This window comes from Tetrao urogallus (genome assembly GCF_951394365.1).
Source record: "Tetrao urogallus genome assembly, chromosome: 2".
Lineage (NCBI taxonomy): Eukaryota > Metazoa > Chordata > Aves > Galliformes > Phasianidae > Tetrao > Tetrao urogallus.
The window spans coordinates 106,024,891-106,036,655 of NC_136814.1; the positions used below are offsets into that span (position 1 = coordinate 106,024,891).

Here is an 11,765-nt window from a genome sequence, read left to right on the forward strand (position 1 = left end):
CACACACGGCTCACGGACACGGCCAGGTACAGGCAGAGGCACATCCAAATGGCCACACAGCTTCCAGCTCAGCACTGGCTCACACGTCCAGCTCATTTCCAGAGCTTGGGCTGGTGCTGCGTGGAAACAGTCACTTTCAGCTGCTCTGGCAGAGAGCAGGGCTGATGGGTTGAGAGGTGTTGAAGCCTAAAGACAGCCAAACACCCTCTGGACAGACTATCTTGGTGCCAGTTGTCCCAGGGCTGCTGTGGCTAGACCACTCATGTCCCTAGCCTTGCAGCATAGTGTGCAGCAGTGTGCACAGAAAGGCAAGAAAGTACAGCATCCATCTCACACACTGCCTGTAGGGAGAGAATCCCATGTGTCTGCTACAGGTCTAAAGCCTGCTGACGGCAGCTCATCACCGCAATATTTCTCCATTTAATTTTATGGTTGCACTTTGATGCTCATCATGCAGAAGTCCCTTTTCTCCTCTTGAATGTCCTTTCTTTGATGGATGTGTGTTGCTACAGAGAATCCAGGATTTGCTGGTGCTACTTCTGGGGGAATGTCAGCCTAAGATGACTTCTCTGATACAGGATTTCATCGGTGTAAACTGCATCCATTATCTTACCACTTTTGGAGCTAGCCGCAGGTTGCCTTGTGGCCATGGCTGGCAATGAGATCAGGAACATGTATTGCTCTGGGTATAAATTCTAGGGCACACAAGTGACTCCTGTCCATCTAAAGGCTACATAAATGTGTCCACAATCCATCCATAATAGATACCACAGGCAAAATTAAGGTAGAATACACTGGACTCAACAGAACAAGCCAGAAAGCACATTCTCACCGCATTTGGGGATACATTTAACCCGCTGTCCCTCACTTGATGAATTCTTTCCACTTGGAACCATCTTTCCAACTGAAGCAGCCCCAGAGACCTCCTGCCCGGAGCAGCAGAGGCAGAAGATGGAGATCTGAGGAAACATCTAGGGAAGAGAGAGGTATTTTCTGAAGCCACAGCTCTAGCCTGGGAGAAGGTAAAAGAAAAGGGAAGGGGGGTTTTTCCCTTGCTTTCTGGCTGATCTTTAAACCTCCCCTTGGACTTCTGAGTACAACCAACCACACTGGAGATGCATCCACCTTTTTTACTGCAGGGAGAGGATAAAGGGGAGAAGGGGCTTTGCAAAAGAACAGGCTAAGAGCAATCGCTGGGCTCAGATGCTCTCCGTGCTTCCTGCAGGTCCTCTCTTCCCAAAGGGCATCTCTGAGCCATCCTGGTGCCATATTCTGCTGCCTTGCCCTGACACCAAGACCAGCGGTGGGTTCCCCGTTTGCTCCTGATCCCTCTGCCCTCCGAGGCCTCTTTGTGCCCAGCCATTAGGCAGAGAGAGCCCGAACCTCTCTCTTTCTCCCTCATCCTTCCCTCTTCAACACAGCGAGAACCGGCGCGAGTTGATGTTCATCTTGGTGACCCCGATGAGCTTGAGAGGCGTGGAGAGGCTGAAGGAGTTGACAAGGGGGAAATCACAGAAGAGATCCGCCAGCTCGTCCCTCTCCTCCAGCTCATACGTGGCGTCGTTGAGCATGCGCTGGTGGAGGTGGCAGGTCTGCTCGATCTTCAGCTTGTTGATGTCGCTGCGGAGGCGCATCAGCTGCCTGGCCAGCTGCTGGTCCTGCAGGCGCATTTCTGCCTGGAACACACGACAGAGAGGGGGGAGGGAAGAGAGGATCAGCAAAGGCGCAGCAATGCGTTCCTCGTAGCGGTCCTTGCTGGAGGCTGCAGCAAGTCATGAGAAATGTAGCTTTGATAGAGATGCAAAGAGCTGGGAGGGAGGCTAGAGAATTCCCTGCAGTGCATCTCAGGTCAGGATGATGAATCTTTAGCATTAGCAGTCTGTGCTTGGTCAGATTTCCAGGAGCACTGGGAGTTAAATCCAGCCATGCCAAGGCTGTTGAATGGGATATCAGTCAGTGCAAGCTTCAGAGCCTCCATCTCAACCTTAAACAAAGCCCAAATTAATTTTGCTCACAAGGGAGCAGCCACAGGGTGAGAAGTAGAAATTAGAGGTGGAAAGCACCAATTAAAAGACCCCAGAGAACAGATTCCCAACTACTTGGCACAGATTTCCAGCCTGTGTAAATCCAGGCTGGTTCATGGCAGAAGGGAACATGGCTGTCAGCATCCCCTGTGGCTCATCTCTCTGATTGCACACAGATCTTGGGATGGGGCCTCTGTGTTTCCCATGGGAAGGAGAATATCTATCCCATGGGCTCAGTGTTTCAGAAGGTTTATGCTCCCCTGGTGTCTAACTCTGAAAGGTGGAAGACTTAAGTGATGAAAAGAAATGGATGTATTATTATTATTACTATTTTAAATTCCAGCTTATAACTGAGCAGAAAATTGTCACAGGATACTGGGAGAGGCAAAGGGAGGAGGTGAACACCTGGCAAGATTCATGGTGAACATCAGCCCTCATCTGGAAAGCAGAAGCAGCAGTCAGTGCAGCCAATGCCAAGAAGTCAAAACCCACTTCGCACCCCACATCCCTCCTCGCAGAACAGCAACAAACCACAAAAGCCACAGAGAAAACGGAGTGCTGGGAAAGAAGCCAAACAGATCAGGGTGAACCCTGTGGCGTGAATCAGTCTTTAGCTCTTGGAAACATGGAGGGAGCATTACAGGCTGAAAAAAAAAAACAGTCATGTACCAAGGCTCCTGGTTTTGTCTTTATTTTCTCCTCCCAATAGATATGTGCAGTCCTCAGCAACGTCCCTGTGCATGAGATGCTCTGCAGCCTTTCAATATCTCAGGGGGGGCTGTGAGGAAGAAGGGACAGATTCTTTAGCAGGGTCTGTTGTGATGAGACAAGGGGAAATGGTTTCAAACTAAAAGAGGAGAAATTTAGATTGGATATAAGGAAAATTTTACAATAAGGTTGCTGAGGCACTGGGACAGCTTTGGATCACTGGTTTCTTGGCTCCCCGTGGTCTGAATGAGAAGTTCAGAAATAGACCCAGACTACAAGTATATTAATATGTGAAATTGTGCATGGCAACAAAGTCTTTCTCTGTGCTTGATTGTGAGGAAGGTCCTGGCATCCTCTGAGCTGAGTCTATCACACAGCCCTAAGTGATTCACCATAGGCACTCCTCAGAAGCAGACGTAGTAGGATTCATCCTTGGTAGGCATTGGGATGCAACCACTTTGCCTGTATCCTAACAGCATGGGCATGGCCAGGTCATACCAATTTGCCCCCAGGCATGAAAACAAGCTGTTTTGTTTATGGGTGCAGAAGATAGGAGTGAGAGGTAATTTTATTCCTGGTTGGTGGCTGGAACATGAAACTGCAGAGAGGAAAGGAGGAGGTAAAATTCACATCAGAATGCTCCACAGGTGGCCCTGGTGTTTCTACACAAGGTCTTTGTGATACATGAAGAGGGGGATGCTGCAACCAGGCTATCAACCAGGGTAGCACTGCCATTGCTTTGGTTTGTGGCACAATCCCTCCTGCTCCAGGCAATGCCTTCAAAGAGATCAGGATTGGCCTTTGCAGCACCGCCAGTCTCACAGCAAGGTGAAGCTTTAGGAGGTTGAAAGGCTCATAGGGAAGAGCTTGGCTCTGCTCCAGGTGTTTTCTGCAGCTGTTTGTCTGGGAAGCCCTTTGCAATCCTCAGAGCTCAAGCCAAGAGCTGACGTTAATAATGGAAGTCAATCCGAGCCAAGCAAGGCTCTTCTCTCTCCTGCACCATGGAGACACCATGGAGGACCTCGCCTGGTGCTCTCAGCCAGCAACTGGACTCCAGCTCTGTTGCCTGCAGAAGTTTCAGTTAGTTTTGTATAAATTTCACTCTGAACTTCCCTTTGAATGGTTGTCATGGCTGGGGCAATTTACTGTGCTCTGAAAACCACTATTTCCTTGCACTGAGCAGAGCAACGCCACTCAGGGAGCTTTTCTTCCCCCATGTGAGTTGCAATGAAAAAAATGTTCATACTCATGATATTTTCCCCTGTTTCACAATGAGCTCTGCAACTTGACATTTTATCAGGAAGGTGATCACGGATGTTACTGATCTAACCTTTGGTCAGTGTTTCTTGTCAGTTGATCAAGCTATGTAAGAAACGTCAACAAATGCTTTCATGAAAGGTTTTGATGAACATGGGATAAAAAAATATGAAAAGGGTTTAAAAATTAATTAAGAGGCCATTATGGAAAGGCATAAATGAAGATTGCTATTTCCCCCCTACAAGCCATGTTTCTGAACCAGTTCTTTCTCTGCTTTTCTAAGAAAACATTTTGCTTTTATGCAAGTTCACAGACAAAGCTGCTTGGGCTGTCGGTGTTAGATCCCAGTTTTGTCCTCCAGTGCTCCATCTGCAGTCTTCATTCACTTCCTCCACCATACCCTGGTGTTTGTGGAAATTGGCATCTCCCACTGCCATGCCAACCACAAGTCCTCCTGTATAGGAGGGGGAGAGCTGTGTGGGGCAAAATCTGCACCCACCTACATTGATCATTTCTTGTCCTAGACAAGCCCTTGCTATGCTCTGGGGATCAGTGGGGGAGCAGGGCAAAAGATGTCAGATATGTTGATTTCCCAGGGAGAAAAAGTCCCTTTCTGCCCTCCAGGAAAGCAAGGAGGATGGATGAGGAACAACGTATTGTAATGACTTACTAAAAGATGACCACCAGGAGATACAGGATTTGCCTTGTCTGAGGAGGTGATGATGGACAGGACTGGGCAGTCCACAGGAAAGTGATGTGCTTTGTTCATAAACACCCAAAATCTTAGCAGGATCTGGATCAGAACCCAGAAATACCAATTCTCCTTCCTTTTCCTACAAGCTTCTCATGAGTATTAGAGACACGTAAGATGTCCCACACCGAGGACCAAGCCATCACTAGAAATCCTCTTTCAAAAAGGAGAACTGCTAGATCAGCAAGCTCCAAAAGCTTCCTGGAAAGACTTAATGGGATTACAGGGGCTGCATCACAGCTAGCTGTGGGTTTTTGGTTTATGCAGCTCACCCACAGGGACAGCTACTATAATGCAACTCAATGGGACGACAACAGATCCCACACACTCTGCAGTGTCCCCTAGGAATCCACAGGGCAGACGCAGCAGCAGCCATGCATCGTTTCCAAGTTTTGCATGCCAAGTGCAGAAGCAATCTCACGTATTTCTTGCTTGCACAAACCACTTTTTAACAATGTTCCCTGCCTCTTTCCAGCCCAGCTCCAGCAGGCGAAGAGCTGTGTGGGTCTGGGAAAGGGAACCAAACCCAAGCCCTTCCTGGCAGAGGACCGGCTACAATCAGCAAATTGAATCACAAAACCACAGATATCTGAATGAGCGAGTCTTAGGAAGGATTTTCTGTTTGGGTTGGGCCTCTGAGTCTTCCAGGAATGTTTAAATTGAGGGAGGGAGGGAAGATTTTGGATGCGTCCTTGCCTTTTGTCCAGTCTAGGTGGCTTACCCCAAATATTCAGCTGCAGCTCAGGATGCAGCCTAGGTTTATCTCCAAGTTTGTCTCTAACCATGGGCTGTCTGTATGGTTGCAGACACTATCAGTGTTCCCACTGCCGTTAGTCCACCTCCAGCTGTGCTGCTATGGAGGGAAATAGCAACAGAGACCATTCCAGGATATGGAGGTGTCACAGAACTCCTTGGCACCTCTTCCCAAGACAGAAGTGTCCCATGGACAGGTTCCCAACCTGAAGCTCAGAGTAGTGATCAGTGGAGAAAGGGTTGCTTCCATGGATCCAAAAGATCAAAAGAAAATGAAAGGTGAAGTGGTGCCTTCCCAACTGGGTGCAACCACTTGGATTTGAGCAGAGGCCGGTCATTAAACCCTTGCCAAAACACTTCAGAGAAATTGGTTAGGTCTGTGTTTAGATTTGAGGCTTCATCTTCAAAGGTGCTCAGATGACACCCTGCTGTGGCTAATTTTGGATGCTCACGCCCTTGTGGTGCAACCCACAGTCTGAAACAAGGCACCTAATCATTGCTTCAGCAACGAAGCTCATGATGACACTGTGGGTGTCACCCTGTTGTTTAGAATCTCTCTTAAAAGCTCTTGTTCAACTAATATTGATGTAAAAACTCAGAATAATATCTGGACCATGCTGACAAGTCACGCTGCTCCTGATGGGGAAAGCAAATTGGTCTGAAATGGAGACAGTGATAATCGTTAGGGTCTATGCCACCCTTGTTGGCTGTTTTATTAGGATCAAGTAACGTTTGCTCAACCTATTGGAAGAAATCCGTTGGGAATTCAGCCACTCTCAGGTTTAGTCCTCCACCAGTCCAGTCACCTCTGCACTTCAATGTGGCTTTTCTGTCTGTCTGACCAGCAAAATATTGTTCATAGGATGGTTTGAGTTGGGAGGGATCCTTCAAGGCCATCTGTCCCACTCCCTGCACTGAACAGGGACACCCACAGCTCCACCAGTGCTCAGAGCCCATCCCCTGACCTCGGCTGTCTGCAGGGATGGGGCATCCATCTCATCTCTGTGCAACCTGTGCCAGTGCCTCACAGCCCGTATTGTAAATAACTTCTTCCTTATATCCAATATAAATCTCCCCTCCTTTAGTTTGAAACTATTTCAGCACTGATGAAAAGCAGCCACATTTGACATGAGAAAGGCAAAGAGGGCAAAGAAGAGACAGGAGGCAGGAAGGGAGAACTGTTCCAGCCTTCAGGCAGTTCAACACATGCTGAGTACTGCAATTTGCTCATACACCTACACAGAGCCTCTCAGCACAAAAACAAGAGCAGGAATTTGCATGTCCGAATAAATCAGCTTCTCAGAGCCAGATTCCCAGCAGGTGCCAGCTGATGGGGCTGGCTGGAGCTCAGTGGGCATATTCAGTCTTCTATATCAGGGCCAGATCTTTGTGTGCAAATGGCAGCATCAGGCACTGAGATGGGTCACCTGGGGAGAAGGACCAAGAGCAGCAGATGCTCAGTAAGACCTTGGGTTTGTCCCTCACTTTGCTTCTGAATGGGAGGAGCCTGAACGTGGCTGAACCTGAACCTGAGCAGATTCTGGACACATGGATGCAAATTCCCTGCAGCATGGGATGACACTCATTTTGTGAACTGGGAGTAATGCTTCAGATTTAGCAGGTAGCTTTAATTCGTATGGCCAATTCTTATGGCCTATTCTGCTAAGTGGAAATATGGGTATACACATTAAATTCACTTTGCTTCCAGAATTGTGTGATCTAATACAAACTGCTTATTGGGAGCATGTGCAAACTCCTGAAGCTCTAGCTGTTTGGCAGGGTGCTAACTGGTACAAGCCAGAACCATGCTGGGGCCATGCTAGTGAACCAACCTTGCCTAAATGTGCTTGTAGCTGAGACAGGATTGCACAGTGTGAGGGATGGAGATGTACATCCTGCACTGCTGCATTCCAAGAGCACAGGCTGCTGGTCCACTTTTTTTCTGGACACGCAGCAGCTTTTGCCCTTCCGTTAGGTAGATGAATCCTACATACACTAATTTGCCTTCTCTTGGAGGACTGCATAAAATGGGAAGAATTCATCCTGTGATGGAAAGCAGCACGACAGAAGCAGATTTCACCCCAGCTATGACTACTGGATCATTTTTGGATGCTCTTCAAAAAGCTGCCCAGTTATTCACATGGGCTGTGTCTGTAATAGTAGAGCAAGGAAAGCCAAAACACAGCACAGCCACCGAGCCCTGGCCTCCTTCATCTTTCCTCTCTTACATTAAGGAAGACTGGAAGGATTTATTTCCCAATTAGGGTGACCATAGCAAATGGATGGGTACTGGAGCCCTTCCTGGCCTTTCTGGTCTTGGATCCTTGTCCCTGATCTAGTGGTTGGCAACTCTGTCCACAGCAGAGGCTTGAAAGTAGATGATTTTTGAGGTCCCTTTCAAGCCAAGCCATTCTAGGATTCTATGATTCTATGATTCTAGCATTCTAGCATTCTAGCATTCTAGGATTCCATGATCCTGCCTTAAGTATATGTAGAAACTCAAACAACCATATCCTGCTCTGAACCTTCCTGTTTGCTCTACTATCATGAAATGGTGGTAAACAAGGAAAAATCCTGGTTGTGATGAATGGAAGCTTGTTAGTATACAAAAAAGAAAATTCTTTTCACTCTTGAGATGTAATGTGAAATGTGTCTTTTTGTTCCAGCACTCTGTGAAACGATGGCCTCGCTGGCAGCTCTGACCAACAGCACTGCCTCCAACATAGCTGTTCCACTATGTGGTCAGTCAAATACATGCTCTCTCTTTTGGGGAAATTGTTCTAAATTACATGAGTCACGTCCAAATCCAGCAAAGACTGGTATAATTAAGACAGAGGAAAATGGAAAGTGAGGAAAAAATAGGGTTTACTTTGCCCTTTTTCTTCCTTAATTTAAACTTTAGATTCTCATCAGATGATGTTTGATGTACCACACCCCAGTCTAAAGGGTAGAATTGGACTCTAAGACAATTTATACTTTTGGCAGAAGACCAAAGAACAAAGCAAACGCTTTAAAAACTGCGACTCTAAGAAGGAAAAATCCCTTCCCGTCTCCAGGCATTTTGAGACTTGGGTTTTACATCTAGTCCTCTGTGAATGTGAGAATTCATCACAGATGCAAGCATGGACCTGGGTTCAGGGCTGAGATTAGGAGCTGATTTCTCTCCAGAGCCCTGAGTGGGAATCATAGAACCATAGAATCATCCAGGTTGGAAAAGACCTCTAAGATCATGCAGTCCAATCTCAATCCATTACCACCATGTCCACTGATCATGTCACTCAGTGCCACATCTCTATATACTTGCTGAACACTTCCAAGGATGGTGATCCCTCCACCTCTCTGGGCAGCCTGTGCTAATGAAGCACCACTCTTCTGAAGAAGAAATTGTTCCCAGTATCCAGCCTGGGCCTCCCCTGATGCAATTTAACCTCTCATCCTAAAACAATGAGATTGACTCAGAACACTTTGTTATATTCCAGGATTCCTGAAGTTCTGCTTTTGTCTTCCAAAAGCCACGGTCCTGAGAAACATCTCGACCACCAAAATTGACATCCAGGACCATTTCTGTCAGTAAGTACTTTAGAGATCTTGGCAAAAACAGCGAGAGCAACAAAAATTTGTCAAACAAACATTCTTTGGAGCAGAACTCACAGATGTGTTTAAAAAACGTTTTGCATGGGAAGTTTTCTTCAGAGACTTTCAGTGCTTATCAAAACCAAAGCCCTTGCACAGGAACATGTCCTCAGGTGTATCTGGCCTCAAGTTTCACCAGGGGAAATTCAGGCTGGACGTTAGGAAATACTACTTCTCTCAGAGTGGTCAGGTGCTGGAATGGGCTGCCCAGGGAGGTGGTGGAGTCACCGACCCTGGAGGTGCTCAAGGAACGTCTGGATTTTGTGTTGAGGGACATGGTTGAGTGAGAACTACTGGTGGTAGGTGGACGGTTGGGCTAGATGATCTTGTAGGTCTTTTCCAACCTTGGTGATTCTGTGATCTGAAGCCCACATGCTTTCCCAGTCCTTGGGGACTGTGCTGCAAAGATTGCTTCTCTCCAAACAACTGCAACCGCTATTGGCAATCACAGGCAAACATCTAATTAGGCAACAGAGTCACGTGATATCCATTATAGCCAGTTTCCAGTTACATGAGCCAAATAATTTCATTCTATTTGCATTTTCATTCTAGAAGGGAAGTGAAGTCTCAGTCTCTTGTTCCTATACATGTGAAGGGCCCTATTCTCCAGCCTGAAAACGGCTGCTCCAGTTGGGCTGTCTATCCTACTGACCTCCTCTGGACTCCATGAAGGATATATCTATGCTTCTTCCTGGGAAATGTCCCCAGATTCCCAAACTGGGCTGGGAACAGCTTGGGGCAGTGCTATGAAGATCCTGACAGCAATGCAACACGTCAAAGTTGAGCTTCTTCTAGTGTCTGTGCCCTAGCTCTGTTTATTTTCCTAGGGTATACGTAGCATTTATGTCTTGTTTTCTTCTCCTTGAATCATGGTTAACAGCATTTTTGATTGCCCTTGAACTGCATGGAGCCAGGGCAGTGAAGGCTGTATGGCTCTGGCCCCCGTGTTGGCCATGTCCCCTCAGAAAGCCACCGGCCACCTCCTTGCTTTGGAGAGATAGAAGGTCTCCAGTCCTTCAATCAGTTTTTAACTACCATAAATAGGGATTTATGTAAGATGGTGTGCCTGTCTGATACGAAGGGCTGACAGAAATATCAACCAGAGCCTAATGAAGGAGACAAACTTGTAAGAGTTGGCTGAGGAGGGTTCTGAGATCAGGCTCTGGCATTGTACATGCAGCAGGGGAAGGAAAATACGCTTTCTTAGATGTCACAGAGTAATGTGAAACAAAAAGAAGCACTGAGGGCAGGGCAGAAATAACCTGGGAGAAGCAGGTTGCCCCAAAATCTCATAGGAGGTTATGAGTTGGAGAAAAAAAAAAAAAAAAAAAAAAAAAAAAGGAAAAGAGCAAAAAAGAGGGAAATAGGCAATCATTTGGAGATTATATTAGCAGATGCTTGTCAAATGCAGCACTCTGCAGACAGTATCCCACTGAGGATACTGACAGCCTCAAGAAGCAAGAGTAAATCTAGGGGACAGGTCTTGCTAGGCACGTTCCTTTCTACAGCCTTGGTGTAACATCCCTTCCTGAACCCCCTCAGAGAAGGGCTATTGCAGCAGCTACATCCATGTGTCACACCTTCTGTATTCATATGAGTGTTGACGTGTGATTAGAGAAGCAGAAGAAGCAAACTGCTGAAAATCTCAGCTAATAAAAGCTACGGTATTCCCTGAACATTTGGGATCCCAGCAAGGACAGTGAGGTTGGCCCAGCTTCTTCTCTGAGGCAGTAGATGCTGTCATTCACCTTTCCCTTCCCCACAGCCCCCCACAGCAGCTGCTGTGACTAATGGTTGCCTTTCCACCAGGTACAGAAGGCAGGTGGGAACAAGGAGCTACTCATTTCCTTCATTTTTCTCTTGAAAAAGAGTGCTATCTATCTGGGACAGGAAACCACTTACCAGTTCCTTCCTGAGCCACGTCAAAGCTTCATCGATGCTCTCAAAGTCGCCTATTTTCCCTGAGGTAAGTGTCACCTTGTCCTGGGCAGGGCTCCCGTTGAGATGCAGCTGCACATTTCTTAGAGGGACAGTGTCCTCTGTGCCCTTTTTGGCCTCGTTCCCCTCCTCATCCCCAACGGGTTGGGGGCTCTTCCATGCTTGCTCCTCCAGCTTTGCCTTCCACTCTAGGTAGGATGGGCGTCTTGTTTCCAGCCTCAGCTTCTCAGTCAGGGCCTTGAGGCTCCTTAGGTGATCATCAGGAGGAACAGCACTTCCAGTGCCAGCATCTGTTCTGTCCAGGGCCTCTTCTATCTGGATTTTAGGTAGGGACATTCTCCCTGGGGGTCAAACGGCATGGGGTGGGATCCCAAGGGTCGGAGGTGGGGTAGGATGCCCTAATGGCCAGGTCTTGGATGAGAGCTCCTGCTCAAGCCCCACACCAAACCTGGGTGAATACCTAGAAGAAAAACAGAGGATTGTTTTCCACTTTTAAAAGGAAAAGGGAGCAAGAAGGGAGAGACAGCTCTTGCAGAGCACTGGCTTTGGGAAAGGCACAGTGCCAAGGTGTGTTACCTCATCTCAGCTATCTGCTTCATGGGCAGGAACAGACAGGCTCCAGCTCTTAGTGGAGCTCTGGTTACCTACATCTCCAATACTTAAGGGGCTGTGAAAAGGTTGCCAATGAGGCCAGGACACAT

The 11,765-nt window shown here is 47.5% G+C and overlaps 1 protein-coding gene across 1 annotated transcript; it reads right to left on the reverse strand.

Moving 5' to 3' along the window:
- Positions 1-1,412: 1,412 nt before the first annotated feature.
- Positions 1,413-11,400, reverse strand: FAM167A (family with sequence similarity 167 member A; the record flags this gene model as incomplete). Its single annotated transcript, XM_079532672.1, has 2 exons — positions 1,413-1,676; positions 11,029-11,400. The coding sequence occupies 2 exons, from the start codon at positions 11,398-11,400 to the stop codon at positions 1,413-1,415; spliced, it is 636 nt and encodes a 211-aa protein (XP_079388798.1).
- Positions 11,401-11,765: the final 365 nt, after the last annotated feature.